Raw genomic sequence first — 17,732 nt, forward strand, 5'->3', positions numbered from 1 at the left:
GAATAGACAAAGCTTATCGAGATAGAAAGTAGATTGGTGGTTGCCTAGGGCTGGGGTGATTGGGAGGGAAATAGAGTGACTTGCTAGTGGGTATGGGGTTTCTTTTTGGGGTGATTGAAAATGTTCTAAAAAAGTTGTGATGGTTGCATAACTCTGTAAAGGCACTAAAAATTGAACTCAAAGGCATTGAAATTGTACACTTTAAATGGGTGAGTTTTATGGTATGTTTATCTCAATAAAGCTGTTCTAGAAAATGAATAAAATTACTGCTATATATGAAGGAGACTTAGGGGAGGGAGGTGGTGGTAATGGTACCGCACTGTAGCCTCATTGTGGAAAGGTTATAGTTGAACGAAGACGTGAAAGTGATGAGCGTTTGAGCCATATGGATACCTGGGGGAAGAACTTTCTAGGAAGAAGGGATAATTAATGGAAGATCCTGAGAAAGGAGCCTGTCTGGCATGTTTGAGGAGCAGCAGTGAGGCCAGAGTGGCTGAGCAAGGGAAACGCAGTAGGAAATGAAGTTGGGAGATGCAGGGCCATTGTGAGGACTTTGGTATTTACAGTAAGGGAGATGGGGATTCAATGCAGAATTTTGAATAGAGGAGTGACTCATTTGATGCAGGTTTTTTACAGTGACTACTGGGCTGAAAATAAACTGTAGGTAGCCTGGGTAGAAGCAGGGAAACCAGTTAGAAGGCAGCAATCCAAGAGAGAGAGAACAGTGACTTGGACCAAGGTTGAGGGAAAAAGTGGCCAGATTTTGAATATATTTTGAAGGAAGAAGCAATAAAATTTGCTGACAGATTGGAGATGAGATGTGAGAGAAAGAGTCAAAGAACATGCTGGATTTTTTGGCCAGAGAAACTGAGAGGGGGAAGATTGAAGATAAAGCAGATTTGGGTTGGGGGGAAAATGCCAGTTCTGTTTTTGACATGTTCGAGAAGCTCATCAGACATCCAAAGACAGATTTGAGTAAGCAAATCGGATTTTAAAATCTGGAGTCTAGGGAAGAAATCCTGAAGTAAAGACAGTATTTAAAGCTGGGATTCCTCCAATCTACCAACACAATATATTTAATAAGACTTTATTTTCCCTTGGGGCGCCTGGGTGGCTCAGTCGTTAAGCGTCTGCCTTCGGCTCAGGTCATAATCCCAGGGTCCTGGGATCGAGCCCTGCATTGGGCTCCCTGCTCAGCAGGAAGCCTGCTTCTCCCTCTCCCATTTCTCTGCTTGTGTTCCCTCTCTCGCTGTCTCTCTCTCTGTCAAATAAATAAATAAAATCTTTAAAAAAAAAAAAAGACTTTATTTTCCCTTAAGATAGGCTTTTAAAAATTGTTAACCTTCCCCCTCTCCAAAGATAATAAATATGTTAATTTTCTTGTATTTCAGGATCTGCAAGATGAAGTTCAAAGGGAGAATACTAATCTGCAAAAACTCCACGCCCAGAAACAGCAAGTACAGGAACTCCTTGATGGACTAGATGAGCAGAAATCCCAGCTGGAGGAGCAACTGAAGGAAGTTAGAAAGAAATGCGCTGAGGAGGCCCAGCTGGTAAAGTCTGGCCATTCGCTGCTGCCTGTATCTGTACCTTAGTTGCTTTTCCTGGAAACATTTCTTTGCTTCTTGTTGTTGCTACTGTTGTAGTCAGGTGGCAATCTAGTCAACAGCTGGGGCACATGAAGGAGTTGGAGCCCTCCTGTTCATCTGGAAATTGTAGTACTACTTTTCCAAATTTTAGCTGAAAGTGTGGTACCTATGTCTTCAAGTCCCCTCTGTTTCTCTCTTAATTGCCCTTCTCTATCAAAAATATGTACTTCCAAAAAAAAAAAAAAAAAACAACCCACCAAAACAGTAAACTGAACAAATAAACATATTTGCATTATGGAACATTTTAATGACAATTCTTTTTTTTTAATCCCCGTTTCTTGTCATTCACTCCCATGTTACAGATCTCATCCCTGAAAGCTGAATTAACTAGTCAAGAATCGCAAATCTCTACTTATGAGGAAGAGCTAGCCAAAGCTAGGGAAGAGCTGAGTCGCCTACAGCAAGAAACGGCAGAATTGGAGGAGAGTGTGGAGTCAGGGAAGGCTCACCTGGGACCTCTTCAGCAGCACCTGCAAGACTCACAACAGGAAATCAGTTCAGTAAGTCTTTGTGGCAATGAGAAATATGCTCAAATGGGGCCTCACCGTATCCTCTTAGTAAATAATACTTTCTTGGTTTGTGTTCCTTTTCCCTCACTTTTCATTCATTTTATACAAGTACATTTCTTGTTGCCTGTCGTGAGTTAAAATTGTCATACATCTTGTACATCTGATTATTATCACTGGAGTCATGGCCAGGGGTATGGGTTTAGGTTTAAGTCTGGCTCTGCCACTTAGTGCCTGAATCATCTTAGTATCAGATTCCTCATCTTCAAAATTGGAGATTTAACAGTACCTCTACCTTTTAGGTCTGCTGTAGGGATTAAATGAAATGTAAAGGACTAAACGCTGTGACACAGTTTAGCAATAAATGCTAAGTTTTGCTTATTTTTATAAATACCGCCCCCCCATGAACATTTGCTTATTTGGAGACCTTTATTATTTTAATTAGGGAATTGTTCTTTATATAGATAAACATGCTGTGTTGTGTGGGTCCAGAGTATAGATCTTTTGCTTTGTTATTCTAGGCTTCCCTAAATGGAGAGTAATATTTTATAGAATGATAGTAAGATGGGAGGAGAGAGATCATGTAGCTCATTCTTTTCATTTTGAATTTGAACGAACTGAAGCCAAGGAAGGTTAAGTAATTTACCTATGGTTACATTGCCTTTAAAAGAGCCACAGCCTAGAATCCAGATCTTCTAACAGGTAGTCCAGTGTTCTCCGTTAATTATTATGTATAATGAAGTCCTACCCCTTGATATGCTTTCTTCTCCTCTCTTGTCTGACAGGTGAATACCTACTCACTCATCTTGCAAGACATAGCTTAACTTTTTATTTCTTTATAGCATTTTCTGAACCCTGCCTGTATTGGACTCTACTTCTATTACAGCAATAGTAACATTTTCCCCTGCATATTTGTTTATGTATAGTCTGTCTCCCCCAGCTGACTGAGCTTTTTGGTCTAGGAACTTAAACATTTTTTTTTCTCTCTTATCATTTAGCACAGTTCTTATCCTGCTGTAGGTACTCAATAAACAGGTATCCCAAAAGAAGGCTGTCCTAGTGGGAATGCTACCAGCTGAATGAATAATCTTTAAAATAATTTTCTTCTTCGAGTTTATTTAAAATTGTTTTTTTATGAATAATTTACATACCATAAAATTAACAGGTTTTAAGGATACAATTCAGTGATTTTCAGTAAACTTAGAAGTGCTCAATCATCACAATCCAGTTTTAGAACATTTCTATCACTCCTAAAAGATCCCTTGCACCCATTTGTAGTGACTCCCCACTTCTACCCCTAGGTAAGTACTAATCTGCTTTCTGCTTCTATAGGTTTGCCTTTTCTGAGCACTTCATGTAAATGAAATCAAACACTATGTAGTCTTTTTCATGTGGTTTCCTTCACAAGCATAATGTTTTTGAGGCTCATGCGTTTTGTAGCATGTATCAACATTATATTTCATTGTATATTTATAAAGCATTTTGTTTATCCATTCACTGATTAATGAGCATTTGGATTCTTTCTATTTGTTGGCTATTATGAATAATGCTGCTATGAACATTTGCATTGTTTTCATTTTTCTTGGGTATGGAATAGTTGGTTATATTGTGAAGTTATGTTTAAGGTTTTTTTTTAACTTTAAATTGCCAGGGCGCCTGGGTGGCTCAGCTGGTTGAGCGACTGCCTTCGGCTCAGGTCATGATCCTGGAGTCCCGGGATCGAGTCCCACATCGGGCTCCCTGCTCGGCAGGGAGTCTGCTTCTCCCTCTGACCCTCCTCCCTCTCATGTACTCTCTCTCTCATTCTCGCTCTCTCAAAAATAAATCTTTAAAAAAATAAAAAAATAAATAAATAAATTGCCAAACCGTTTTCCAAAGTCGCTATACCATTTCACATTCCCACTAGCAATATATGAGGGTTCCAGTTTCTCCATAATCTTACCAACACTTTATTGTCTACCTAACTGATTTTAGTCATTCTAGTGGGTATGAAGTGGTATCTCATAGTCTCTAATTTGTATTTCTCCTTTTCTTTTAAAATTTTTTTATTAACGTATAATGTATTATTTGTTTCAGGGGTACAGGTCTGTGATTCATCAGTCTTACGCAATTTACAGCACTCACCATAGCACATACCCTCCCCAATGTCCATCACCCAGCCACCCCCTCCCTCACACCCCCCTCTACTCCAGCAACCCTCAGTTTGTATTTTTCTAACAACTAGTAATGTTGAATATCTTTTCTTTTTTTTTTTTAGATTTTATTTATTTATTTGAGAGAGAAAGAATGAGGCACAGAGAGAGCATGAGAGGAGGGAGGGTCAGAGGGAGAAGCAGGCTCCCTGCCGAGCAGGGAGCCCGATGCGGGACTCGATCCCGGGACTCCAGGATCATGACCTGAGCCGAAGGCAGTCGCTTAACCAACTGAGCCACCCAGGCGCCCCTTGAATATCTTTTCATGTGCTTATTAGCCATTTGTATATCCTCTTGGATGAAATGTCTATATAAATCTTCTGCCCATTTTTTAAAAATGGATTGTCTAATTATTATTAAATTACAGGAGTTTTAAAAAATATCTTCTGGATAGAAGTTCTTTATCAGATATTTGATTTGCAAATAATTTCTCCCAGTCTCTGGCTTGTCTTTTCATTTTCTTTAAGTTTTTTGAAAGGGAACTTCTTTCAAAGGAAGGAACATAAATGAGAAAAGTAGAAAGGACTCTGGATATTATAAATTATCACTGAGAAAATAAAACAGTGTTTCTGAGCAAGGAAAATAATCTCAGCAAACTATACTACCAAGTGTGCCAGATAATATTTGCTATCTGTAATCTGTGGAAGGAATTATATTATCTATATCTGTGGAAGGAATTGTATTATATCCTTGCATCTGATCTCCAAACCTTAAGAACAAACATACCAGGGGGCACCTGGCTGGCTCAGTTGGTAGCGCATGTGACTCTTGATCTCGGGGTTATAAGTTCAAGTCCCACGTTGGGTGTAGAGTTTACTTAGGAAAATAAATAAAACAAACAAACAAACCACACACACACACACACACAAAATACCATTTTCTTACATTTGACGTAGTGACTTGTGTGTCTTTCCCACAGAGGGCAATATTTTCCTATGGGCCTATAAAAAAATGAAAATCCAAATTGTAAATTATCCTGAAACTTTAATTGCTCTTTAAAGCTAAACTATAGCTTTTCTGGAAAAAGGAATAACTGAGGAAAAATTTCTGACTTGCTGAATTTTCATTTATACTTCTTACCTTGTATTTATGGTAAGAAAAAACAAAGAACCTTTGTACCTCTGTATCTTACTTACACAAAGATACTGTTTTTATCAAAATGTTTCTGGCAATCTGATAATTTATTGCATTTCTCTTGCACAGTTTGCAAAGAGCTTGTGTTGTGTGATTTTTTTTTTTTTCTATATCCTCTAAGTTTATGCAGAGACTAAGGAAGAGACAGGCTAAGTGATAGGTATGTGAGAGGGCCAGACACAGGAATGCCTAGTTTTGTTCAAGATTTTATTGTCTCAGAAGTAACTATAAGAAATAAGCTGTGTAAATAGTACTCTTTGGTAGGTAAGTATTTCCATGTACTGCTTCATCTATATGATGGTTATTATTTTCGTGTTAAGGTTTTAAATTTTAGACTGTAAAGGTTTAGTGGATATTGAAATTGTTTTAATGGTCATGATAAAATTTTTTTAAAAGATGAAGTAAGACAGGAGTGTTCTGGAGTGTTCAGAGCTTTTGAGTCTTTGGTGCTGCTGACCACCAAAGTGTTCATTACTTAGGACTCCATGAGCTGACCCAGCTTGACATACTGGTAACTAGAAGCGAATAAACATCATCTTATTGCTCTTCAAACGCATGCGGCCTGAGGTGTTAAAATCATTTTGTGAGCTTCATAGATTCAGTCAGGGACAAGAAAAAAGTCAGAAGGACCATGGCTGGGAAAATAGGAAATACTGGGCAGCCCTGAAGCAGATGGACAAGAGGAGAGCTCTGCTTCTGGTCCCCACAGAAAACATCTCCCTGGCCTATAGAGTCGGTGATTGTGCCCAACTCAGTGAGAAACACTGCCTTATCCATAAAACATAAAATTGTTTTCTCCATATAACATAAAACCGTTTCATACATGCACATTTGTTTTCCTAATATACATTGCAAGTTTTTCATGTATAAAAATATTAAATTAACTATTGTTAATAATAGAGTACTACACTATGTGCATCTTTTTTTTAAAGGTTTTATTTATTTATTTATTTGACAGACATAGCAAGAGAGGGAACACAAGTTGGGGAGAGGGAGAGGCAGGCTTCCCGCTGAGCAGGGAGCCCGATGCGGGGCTTGATCCCAGGACCCCGGGATCATGACCTGAGCCAAAGTCAGACGCTTAACGACTGAGCCACCCAGGCACCCCCACTATGTGCATTTTTAAAATAGAAAGTGAAAAGTCTGATAATTCTACCTCCTGGAGAGAAACAATGTTTGCAGCATGGTATCTTTTTCGAATTCTGTCTGTACGTAGATGCACCTCTGTGTGTGTGTCTGTGCATTCATATGTATACCTATACAAGTTGTTTTTGTTTAGAAAAAATGAAGACATACTTTGTATACAAAAAATAAGAATGAAATAAGACAATAGGAAATATGAGGGTGCATTACATGGAATAAGGATACATATTACTTCATGAAACTTTTCCACAACTGTATGTGCATGTGTGTGTGCATGTAAATTATGCATGTGGATGAATGTGTCTGTATTACATATATGTGTTTATGTATGTATATACACACAGAGAGACCTATCCAAATACATATATTTACTAGGTTAGGGTGTAAAATCTATTTCTTTCTATAGATTAAGGTAAAAAAAAAGTTTATAAGCCACAACTCAATATCACTAGGAATATACAAGGCATATGCTGTGTATTACAAATGTCTAGTATTTTGGATTGTCAGTTTAAATTCTAAATACAGTGCAATTTGATAGATGCATATGCTTACTGATACCCATGGTTTAAATTTATAAGCACAATACTTATTTCCATTTGGTGAACATAAATTAAGCACTTACAGTATATACATCATTGTGGTAGATTTTGGAGGTACAAAGTTGATAGCAAAAGTTCTGGTCCCTACCCTCAAACAGCTCAAGGTCTTTAACTTTTTAAAAATGGAGTGAGTTAGTGGAAAAGAAACAGGGAAACTTAATTGGTATAATAGTGAGAAATGTAGTGTGCTAGGCACTCTTATACACATTGTCCATTATTTACACAGACCTTTACATTTTACAGAGTTCTTTCAAATATATCTTTGTTTAACTTAATCATCTGTGGAGATAGTTCTTACTTTATGGATTAAGAAATGAAGGCTTGGAGGGGCGCCTGGGTGGCTCAGTTGGTTAAGCGACTGCCTTCGGCTCGGGTCATGATCCTGGAGTCCCTGGATCGAGTCCCGCATTGGGCTCCCTGCTCAGCAAGGAACCTGCTTCTCCCTCTGACCCTCCCCCCTCTCATGTGCTCTCTCTCTCTCGTTCTCTCTGTCTCAAATAAAAAAAAAAAAAAGAAATGAAGGCTTGGAAAGGTTACTTCGACTAAGATCACTTAACTAGAAGGTGACAGAGCTTGACTGACATCTGTTTTCCCAGTTGAATATAGTGTTCTTTTCCCAGGTTTTGACCCTGAAAAGATCTGTGGTAAATTACAGATTCCAAAATGAGCAACTTAAAAACCTTATGCAGGAAATAAGATTAGGGGAACTGAGCCTTGATTTATGAAATGTCAGTAGGAAATTTTTATGTTTGCTAAAAACAAAAAACACAGTATGGTAATAAAGGGAATTCCAACATAATGTAAAAAATATACTTTATGAAAACTGGGAACTATTCAGTAAAATTCCATTCATTACTCCTTTTCACTAGAAACATTTTGATTTTGCCCTCTCTTCAATTTCTTTGAGATATTTATTAATTTATTTTTCTTTATTATAGATGTTTCTATCAATGAGCATCAATTTTTTCCTGCCTCTGCTCCCAGTGTTTTTCTTTTAATATATATTACAGTTTATTAAATTCTGCCTCTCTTTCCCACTATTGTTCCAGGAATATAAAGTCACTTGGATACTGGAATCCAAAATGCTTTGTCCTTTAACGTGTTTAGGATAGCTTAGGTTTAGAGACCACTTCCTAGGGCTCTAGCCCATTAATAAATAATGCCAGAGCATAGGACAGTAGCTCATTTTACCGTAGTCTTCACTCCTCTCCTTCCCAATAGAAGTATGAATGGCTCCAATTCCTTGTGTGCTCTCCCTCAATTTCCTTTATGTTTCCCAAAGCTTCATCACAAAATCTTCTCTTGTTCTGTTACTTTGCTATCTTTTTCCCAATACCCTGATCCTTCTTCCAGGTATACCTAAAGGACACCAAAATGTAGATATTTGAATCAAAATTCTTGGAGCTTTCAAAAGATGTGCAAAAGCAAATCCATATATACTGGAATGTCAAGAGAACTTACTAGGATGGATTACTGAAATCTCTCCAAGTCATGCTGCATTCCCAGAGGATTCTCTTAATGGAAGCAAATTTATTTTTGACTGAGTCTAAGGATGTAGCTATTTTTATGTTCCGTGTCCTTCTAGTAATAAATTCTGTTCTGTATTTCTACTTTGTGTTGACAGATGCAAATGAAACTGATGGAAATGAAAGAGCTGGAGAACCGTAATAATCAGTTAAATTGGTGCAGTAGCCCACACAGCATTCTTGTAAATGGTGCTACAGATTATTGCAGCCTCAGCACCAGCAGCAGTGAAACAGCTAACCTTAATGAGCATGCTGAAGGCCAAGGCAACCTGGAGTCAGAGCCCATACACCAGGAGTCTCCAGTGAGTCTAATAGTTCTATAATCTTCATAATCAACTTCAGAAGAAAAAAAATTGATTCAGGTCAAAGTTTTTGTTGACATCATACTTAATATAAATATGGGACCTTGCCTCATCTGAGAACAGTTGATTTTTTTTCCCCCAGAGGGAGAGAGTAGGTACTGATCCAACAGTTCTGACACTTTTAACTAGTGTAAAAATGTAATTTTAACCAATCTATTTGTTATAAAGTGTGTTTTCAAAACAGTAGCTCTATAGATAGTAACTTTTAAAACATTTTTTTAAGTATTCTCACCCAATGCTGAAAGTAATTCTTTATTTCATAATGTTGAGGACATTTATTTACCAGTTATCTAGAGAGCACACAGCAGTGCTGCTATTATATGTGAGAGCCGCAGAGACAAAAACCTGTAACCCTGCCTTTAAGCAGCATGTAGTCTAGTGGTGTAACACTGTGTGAAAGGGCTGTGATATTCAGGTAGGCCAGCTTGGAGGGGGGCTCAAGACTGTATAGAGAAAGCTTTATAAGTGAGCTTCAAAGTAAGAAATGTTAAGCAAAGAAGAAGGTGGTATATTCCTGGCAGAGAAAACGGCACTGGCATAGGTATGAGATGGGAGAAACATGCGGCACAGGGTCACAAGAAGTTCTCGAAGGATATCTTGTGATGGTGGGGGGGAGTATTGGTAGGAGATGAAGCTCTCTTATAGTGGCTCTCTGCATTACCTCTTACTTAAAATATAGATGGCTGCACCCCACTACAAACTTGCTGAACTAGAGTTTCTGGGATGGTACCAGGTACATATATTTTTACAAAAAATTCCTTGGGTGATTATGATGTGCACCTGGATAAAAATGACCACTTTTAGGTCAGAAAGGGACAGAGAGTAAGAAATTTGGATTCATTTTGAAGCATTGGGGGATTTATCTTACTGCAGTGAGTAGCCGTTGAAGAATTTTAAGCAAGATGTGACCTAACTGCATTTACCTTTTAGAAAAATGTAGAAAATGACTTTGAGAGTGTGACTGGACACACAGAGATTTGTTAAGAGACTATTGGAGTGGTCTGTGTGAGATTGTTTTAGCCTAAACTTAAGCAGTAATAGGAGGGATAATGAAGAGAAGAATACAAGTTTGAGAAATACTAAAGACATAAAATTAACAGACTTGATTTGTATTTAGGTGTTGCAATCTTGGATACATTATACAATGTTCTTTTTAAGTGCAAAAGGTTATCCTTCAAAGACATAGGGTGGTATGAAATGGAGATTTCCCCTGCCACTTCTTAAGCCCTATTACCTACTCATCTAAATCCAGAAAACAAGGGAATGCCATCGAAGGACCTTTAACCAGAAGGATCATGATCAGACTCGTATTTTAGATCTATTCCTTTAGCTACTATAAGAAGGATCAGTGGGAAGGGCACATATTGGAGGCAAGAAGGCAGTTGGAAGGTTACGCTGGATCAGAATGGTGATACTGTAAATGGATGATAGTGACAGTGAGGATAGAGAGGAATGGATTTGAGAAGGAGGTAGGAGGTGAACTCAGCAAGACTTGGAGGCTAGCTGGGAGATGACCAGAGAGAAGTGATTAAGTGGTTAAGTTTTCTGGCCTGAGTGACTTTGATGCTTGATGATACCATTTTTCTAAGAAAGATTTTTTTTTTTAAAGATTTTATTTATTTATTTGACAGAGAGAGACACAGCGAGAGAGGGAACACAAGCAGGGGGAGTGGGAGAGGGAGAAGCAGGCTTCCCGCCGAGCAGGAGCCCAATGCGGGGCTCGATCCCAGGACCCTGGGATCATGACCTGAGCCGAAGGCAAATGGTTAACGACTGAGCCACCCAGGCGCCCCTCTAAGAAAGATTTTAAGAGAAGAACTCATTTAATGAATGCATTCTGCTTGTCTTCTGTATTTTTAGCAATTTTTGGTTATCCTTTGTCAGTTTCCTCTGCCAAGTAGAAAATACATTGTTAGTCCATGTAGCATTAATATTTTGTAGGCAAGAAGTAGTCCTGAAATACTGCCTTCTGGTGTGACTGATGATAATGAAGTGGCGACAACAGCTGTTAATGAGAAAGTTTGCCCTGAATTTAATAGTGACAGACATTCAAAAGAGGTAAAAATAATTTTATATGTAACTATTCTCATTACTGGTTTTCCTAGATGGGTTATACACTGTTTTAGGCTAAGGAAAGAAAAATGCATTAAGTGAACTTTATGACTACAGAAATGTTTGTTATATTACCATCCATTGATTTTTCAAAGCATGTTATTTTATTTTAAAATGTTACATCTTAAAACTGGTTCCTAAAAGAATACTTTTTAATTTAAAATTATTTTTAGGGAGATCCATTTAATGTAGAATCAAGTTCACTGACAGATCCAGTTGCAGATACAAACATGGATTTTTTCCAGTCTGATCCTTTTGTTGGCAGTAAGTACTCTTATTTTTATATTATGATTTACCAAAAAAAAGTCTTTTTAATGTAACTGTATAAGAATTAGGGCTCAGTTTTGAGATCCTACTCAAAGTAGAGGGGTGTAGAGATATGATATGCTTATATTTGCTGGAATTTGTCCTCGTCAGGCAACTAACTCCTTGGACTAAGTGACTGATTATGTCTGAGGAGCCCCTCCTGATTAAGAGCATGCTTCTTCTTCAGAATAAGGACCAAAAGAAAGATATTATGGACCAGCAGAGGAGATTAGGTACTCTTAAGTCAACCAGCAATTTTTTTTTTTTTTTAAAGATTTTATTTATTTATTTAATTGACAGAGAGAGAGAGAGACAGCGAGAGAGGGAACACAAGCAGGGGGAGTGGGAGAGGGAGAAGCAGGCTTCCCACAGAGCAGGGAGCCCGATGCGGGGCTTGATCCCAGGACCCTGGGATCATGACCTGAGCCGAAGGCAGTCGCTTAACTGACTGAGCCACCCAGGCGCCCCTCAACCAGCAATTTTTTACTGAAGTGCCAACACCCTGCTTTTAAAACAGTGGAATCTATAGCAGTTAGAACCTGGATCCCTGCCCTTAAGGGGCCTATAGTGTTGTTGAAGAAATATAAGTGTAATAAATTGAAATACCTGATGTCAATGTAAACTATGTTAAATACCACTGGTGTCAAAGCTCTTTTTGCATTTTATTTATTTCCAGATCTATTTGTGAAACTGGTCAGTTTACAACAGTTTTATTTTTTTCTCCAAGTTTTTATTTAAATTCCAGTTAGTTAACTTACAGTATAATATTAGTTTCACGTTTAAAATTTAGTGATTCATTACTTACATACAACACCTGGTGTTCATCACAAGTGCTCTCCTTAACACCCATCACTCATTGAACACTCCCCCCACCGCCGCCCCAACCCACCTCCCCTCTCGTTACCATCAGTGTGTTCTCTATAGTTAAGAATCTGTTTCTTGGTTTGCCTCTCTCTTTTTTCCCCCCATGATCATTTGTTTTGTTTCTTAAATTCCACATATGAGTGAAATCATATGGTATTTGTCTTTCTCTGACTTATGTCCCTTAGCATAATACTCTCTAGCTCCATCCATGTTGTTGCAAATGAGAAGATTTCATTCTTTCTGCTGGCTGAGTAATATTCCACTACATATATACACACACACATATAATACATACATACAACCCACCTCTTCTGTATCCATTCATCAGTTGATGAATATTTGGTGTGTTTCCATAATTTGGCTGTTGTAGATAATACTGCTGTAAACATAGGGGTGCATGTATCCCTTCAGATTAGTATTTTTGTATTCCTTGGGTAAATGCCTAGTAGTGCAGTTGCTGGATCCTAGGGTAATTCTATTTTTAACTTTTTGAGGAACCTCCATACTGTTTTCCAGAGTGGCTGCACCAGTTTGCATTCCCATCAACAGTGCAAGAGGGTCCCTTTCTCTGCATCCTTGCCAACACCTATTGTTTCTTGTGTTGTTAATTTTAGCCATTCTGACAAGTGTGAGGTGGTATCTCATTGTAGTTTTGATTTGCATTTCCCTGATGAGTGATGTTGAACATCGTTTTATGTGTTTTTTGGCCATCTGTATATCTTCTTTGGAAAAATGTCTACTCATGTCTTTTGCCCACTTTTTTTTTTTTTTAAGATTTTATTTATTTGAGGGCGCCTGGGTGGCTCAGTTGGTTAAGCGACTGCCTTCGGCTCAGGTCATGATCCTGGAGTCCCTGGATCGAGTCCCGCATCGGACTCCCTGCTCAGCAGGGAGTCTGCTTCTGCCTCTGACCCTCCCTCCTCTCATGTGCTCTCTCTCTCTCATTCTCTCTGTCTCAAATAAATTAAATCTTTAAAAAAAAAAAAAAAGATTTTATTTATTTGAGAGAGAGTACGAGTGGGACAAGCAGAGGGACAAGCAGACTCCCTACTGAGCATGGAGCCCGATGCGGGGCTTGATCCAGGACCCTGATACCATGACCTGAGCCAAAGTCGGATGCCTAACTGACTGAGCCACTCAGGAATCCCTGCCCACTTTTTAATTGGATTATTTGTTTTTTGGGTATTGAGTTTTACAAGTTCTTTATATATTTTAGGTACTAACCCCTTATTTTTATGTCATTTGCAAATATCTTCTGTGGAACATCTTTCTGTTTGCTTATTGGCCATTTGTATAACTTCTGTGGAGAAATATTGATTCAAATAACTTGCCCTTTTTTTATTGTTAGTCTTTTTATTGTTGACTTGTAAGAGTTCTTCATATATTCTGAATACAAGTCCCTAATCAAATATATGATTTCCAGAATATTTTCTTGTATTTTGTGTTGTCTTAATTTTGATGAAGTCCAGTTTATCTATCTTTTCTTTCATCACTTGTGCTTTTGATGTCATGTCTAAGATCCAAAGTCATGAAGATTTACTCTTAGGTTTTCTTCTAAAAATTTTATAGTTTTAACTATTACATTTCAATCTTTGATCCATTTTTAGTTAATTTTGGAATATGGTATGAGATAGGGGTCCAGCTTTATTCTTTTGTATATGGATATCCAGTTGTCCCAGCACCATTTGTTGAAAAGATTATGTTTTCCCCATGGAATTGTCTTGACACTCTTGTCAAAAATCAAATGACCATAAATGTAAGGGTTTATTTCTGGACTCTAGTTCTAGAATTATTTATTAAAATAATTTTTTAGGCTCAGTGTCTTTGTTTCTGGAGTAGTGATGGAAATACCCATTCATTATTCTTATGAAGAGTAGAGAATCTTGTTAGTAAAATTATTGCTGTTGTGCCTGTCTTTTCCCTTCTGTTTGTAACCTCAGCTTGTGATCAAGGGGTAAGTATAGTTGGCTCCAATTAAAATTTGCTTCTTTTGGGGCACCTGGGTGGCTCAGTTGGTTAAGCATCTGCCTTCCATAATCCGCTCAGGTTATGATCCCAGGGTCCTGGGATCGAGCCCCACATCGGGCTTCCCTGCTCAGTAGGAAGCCTGCTTCTCCCTCTGCCCCTCCCCCTGCTCGTGCTCTCTTTCTCTCAAATAAATAAATTAAATCTTAAAAAAAAAACAGCAGTCATTAAAAAAATTGCTTCTTTTATGAGGTATGTTGATGTTCTGCCTTTACTCTTTATTATTTTAAATGTTTCCTACAGATGCATGGCATTTAGTGTTTTGTCTACTTTGAGGTAGAGCTAATGAAACAGACTGTGCTTTAAGAAACTTTGCTTCTGTTTAAAGTTACCTTTAAGTAATGGTGTCACAACAGTAAACATTATTATTGTGATTTCTGCTTATTTATTTTATCACAGGTGATCCTTTCAAGGATGATCCTTTTGGAAAAATTGGTACGTATATCATTGAGGTCCAACTTAGCTGTAATTTAATTCTGCTTAATTATAAACTTATGTTGTATTTAGAAATGAGAAATCAAAGTAAGGTAGTTATAGGAAGTGGGCTTCCTTTTTATTCAGTTTTTAAACTGATGTAAGGCGCCACTAAAATGTTGTATGTGCCTGGCATTTTCAGAGGGAAAGTGGTAGATTCTTGTGAATTTGCTTAATGAACCATTAGCTTTATTTATTTATTTATTTATTTTAAGATTTTATCCATTTATTTGAGAGAGAATGAGAGAGAGAGAGCCTGAGAGGGGGGAGGGTTAGAGGGACAAGCAGACTCCCCACTGAGCAGGGAGCCCAATGCGGGGACTTGATCCTGGGACTCCAGGATCATGACCTGAGCCAAAGGCAGTCGCCCAACCGAGCCACCCAGGCACCCGTTAGCTTTATTTTTAAGAAAAATGACATTAGTGTTTATATTTTGATACTTTTAATAATACTTAGACTGATTTCTCCTTGGTAGCCAAGGATTAGATGCATATAGTGATCTATGCTACTATAGTGTTTAGAACATTTTTTTTTCCTAAGATTAGAGCATATGAATGGGGGGAAAGGAAACATCTTAAAGAATTACTAAATGTCAGGCTTTATAAGATAGTCTTTCCCTGGGATTTTACATTAGAATAAAGCAAATCTTGTGTACCATTTGTTACGCTTCCCAAACCTGTTCCAAATAAGTTTATTAGGTGAAAGACTATCTTTTAACAAAATCACAAAGGAATTTGTGATTCCTCCTCCCCTAAAATTAGAATCACCAGCTTAGAAGAATTTTTAAACCTGGCATACAAGTAATCTTTGTGTAATAAGTATTGGAATGATTGATTTGCTTTGGGTGAATGATGAGCAAGTAGGAAAACGAATATGAATTAAAGCTATTTTAGGTGCAACTGTCTATATTTTTTTATAATCAATAATCATAACGCCAAGTACCTTAATTTAGATTCTGCAGAAGTTCAAAATATCTTTTAATTAAGGCAGTTATCATACCTTCAGGTGATAGGAAATTTAGTGTAGTAGTTTTTAGTCTTTAATATATGTGCTGTATTTTCTTAGATCCATTTGGAGGTGATCCTTTCAAAGGTTCAGATCCATTTGCATCTGACTGTTTCTTCAAGCAGTCTTCTGCTGACCCTTTTGCCACCTCAAGTACTGACCCTTTCAGTGCAGCCAGCAATAGCAGTAATACATCGGTAAGTGGGAGGGTTAAAAACTGTTAAATGGAGAACAAGCATCCTAAGTGAGTATCTTGAAATATAGTGTTGAAAGGATCCTCTTTTAGATTACTTCTGATGGGCTATGTAAAAATGTCAATCTCATCCAGTCCATCTAGTTTTTGTTTTTTTTTTTTTGTTTTTTTGTTCAGACTGGCATTTCACAGCTTTATCACTCCCTGTAATTGGCTGGAATAACTTATTTCATCTAAAAATCAAGTCCATCCTTAATAAGGATCAAATATTATCCCATTGGGGATATTTAAAATAAATGATTTGAAATCCATTAATAAATAAAGCTTTTCAGAAATGTGTGGTATGCATTATTGAAATAATAAAATAATAAAAATCAACCTTAAAATAGCATTGATGTTTTAGAAAGATAAAATCATTTATATTATAGACACATTTTATATATATTATATAACACATACGTGTTAATCTTGTAGAGAAATACAAATTCCTACTAAATGTCAGACTCTCTTGTAAATCTTCACAACCTGCAAAGTAGGTGTTGGTAGCCCTATTTTAACAGTAAGGACACTGGGACTTGGAAGTAACCAAGGTCATACAGCTAAGTGGCTTTTAAAAAGAAAATATATTATGGCTTTTTAAACATACCCAAAATAGAGTCATATAATCAAATATTTTAAGAAACCTCCATGTTATCCATTACCCAATTTAAATAATTATGAATGGTTTTGGAAGTTTTTATTTTTTATTTGGAGACTTATTTTTTTAAGCAGCGTGTTTCACCCAAAAAAGAACAATTGATTTGATGGGCATTTGGAGCAAAAATTTTGTCTTTTAATTCTCTTAGATTAAGAATACTCCCTTAAAAGAGGAATTGATTGTTTTAAAGTTGATAGATTTTGTATTCTTTAATTGCTTTCTTACTGTACTCAGTAAAGAGCTATTTGGCTAACAACTGGTATTTTCCATTGATGTAAAAGTGAGCAAGTGCCTCTGTAACTGAATATTTGTGGTTTCCACAGGCTACTGGATACTGTGTTTTCCTACAACACTTAGTTTGCAGTGTGGACCCATTTGCCAAATTCTTCTAAAATTGGCTGCGACCTGAATTTTTTTCCTCTTACCTTATTCTAGTCTCTTATTCTCTACTCTTATCATTAAAGAGCAAGAAAACCAAAGCAGCTCTTCCTAATTTAAAAATAAAACAGGTGTCTCCTATTCTTCTCCCCTGATGAAAAATTTCCACCATTTGCTCTATTTACTTTTTCTCTTCCCTCCCCAGTTTGTGAAAGCAATATTGCCCTTGCTGACTGCTCTTGATTTCTCCATTAAAAACAAAACAAAAAATCAAATTGGCAGTATAATAATAGCTTTGTTTATCTCATCTCTTCCATGTACCAGGCATGGTGCTAAGCTCTGTTCATGTGTTACCCATTTAATCTTCACACTATTCCTATGAAGCTCATGTTACCATCCTCATTTTTAAGATAAAGTAAATGAAGCTTAAAGAGGTTAAGTGATAGTAAGTGGTAGAACTGAATTCAAACCGTGGTCTATCTGACCAAAATCTAAGGTCTTCACCCCTATAGCCCAAGATTTAAACTTAATTCTTCCCAGCTACAGAGCCCTTGTGTTTTGTGATCT

At 37.3% G+C, this 17,732-nt stretch overlaps 1 protein-coding gene across 4 annotated transcripts in view; it reads left to right on the top strand.

Annotated features, from left to right (window-relative positions):
* Window positions 1-17,732, top strand: part of EPS15 (epidermal growth factor receptor pathway substrate 15) — a 145,082-nt gene that overhangs the window by 101,634 nt on the left and 25,716 nt on the right. For all 4 annotated transcript variants that reach the window (XM_035018587.1, XM_035018586.1, XM_035018585.1 and 1 more), the window contains 7 exons: window positions 1,392-1,553; window positions 1,952-2,149; window positions 8,848-9,051; window positions 11,053-11,169; window positions 11,397-11,487; window positions 14,818-14,853; window positions 15,958-16,094. In XM_035018587.1, the coding sequence (XP_034874478.1) occupies window positions 1,392-1,553; window positions 1,952-2,149; window positions 8,848-9,051; window positions 11,053-11,169; window positions 11,397-11,487; window positions 14,818-14,853; window positions 15,958-16,094 (945 nt within the window). The remainder of the gene's footprint in view (window positions 1-1,391; window positions 1,554-1,951; window positions 2,150-8,847; window positions 9,052-11,052; window positions 11,170-11,396; window positions 11,488-14,817; window positions 14,854-15,957; window positions 16,095-17,732) is intronic.

This window comes from Mirounga leonina, unplaced genomic scaffold (genome assembly GCF_011800145.1).
Source record: "Mirounga leonina isolate KUSES-001 unplaced genomic scaffold, KU_Mleo_1.0 Mir_173, whole genome shotgun sequence".
Lineage (NCBI taxonomy): Eukaryota > Metazoa > Chordata > Mammalia > Carnivora > Phocidae > Mirounga > Mirounga leonina.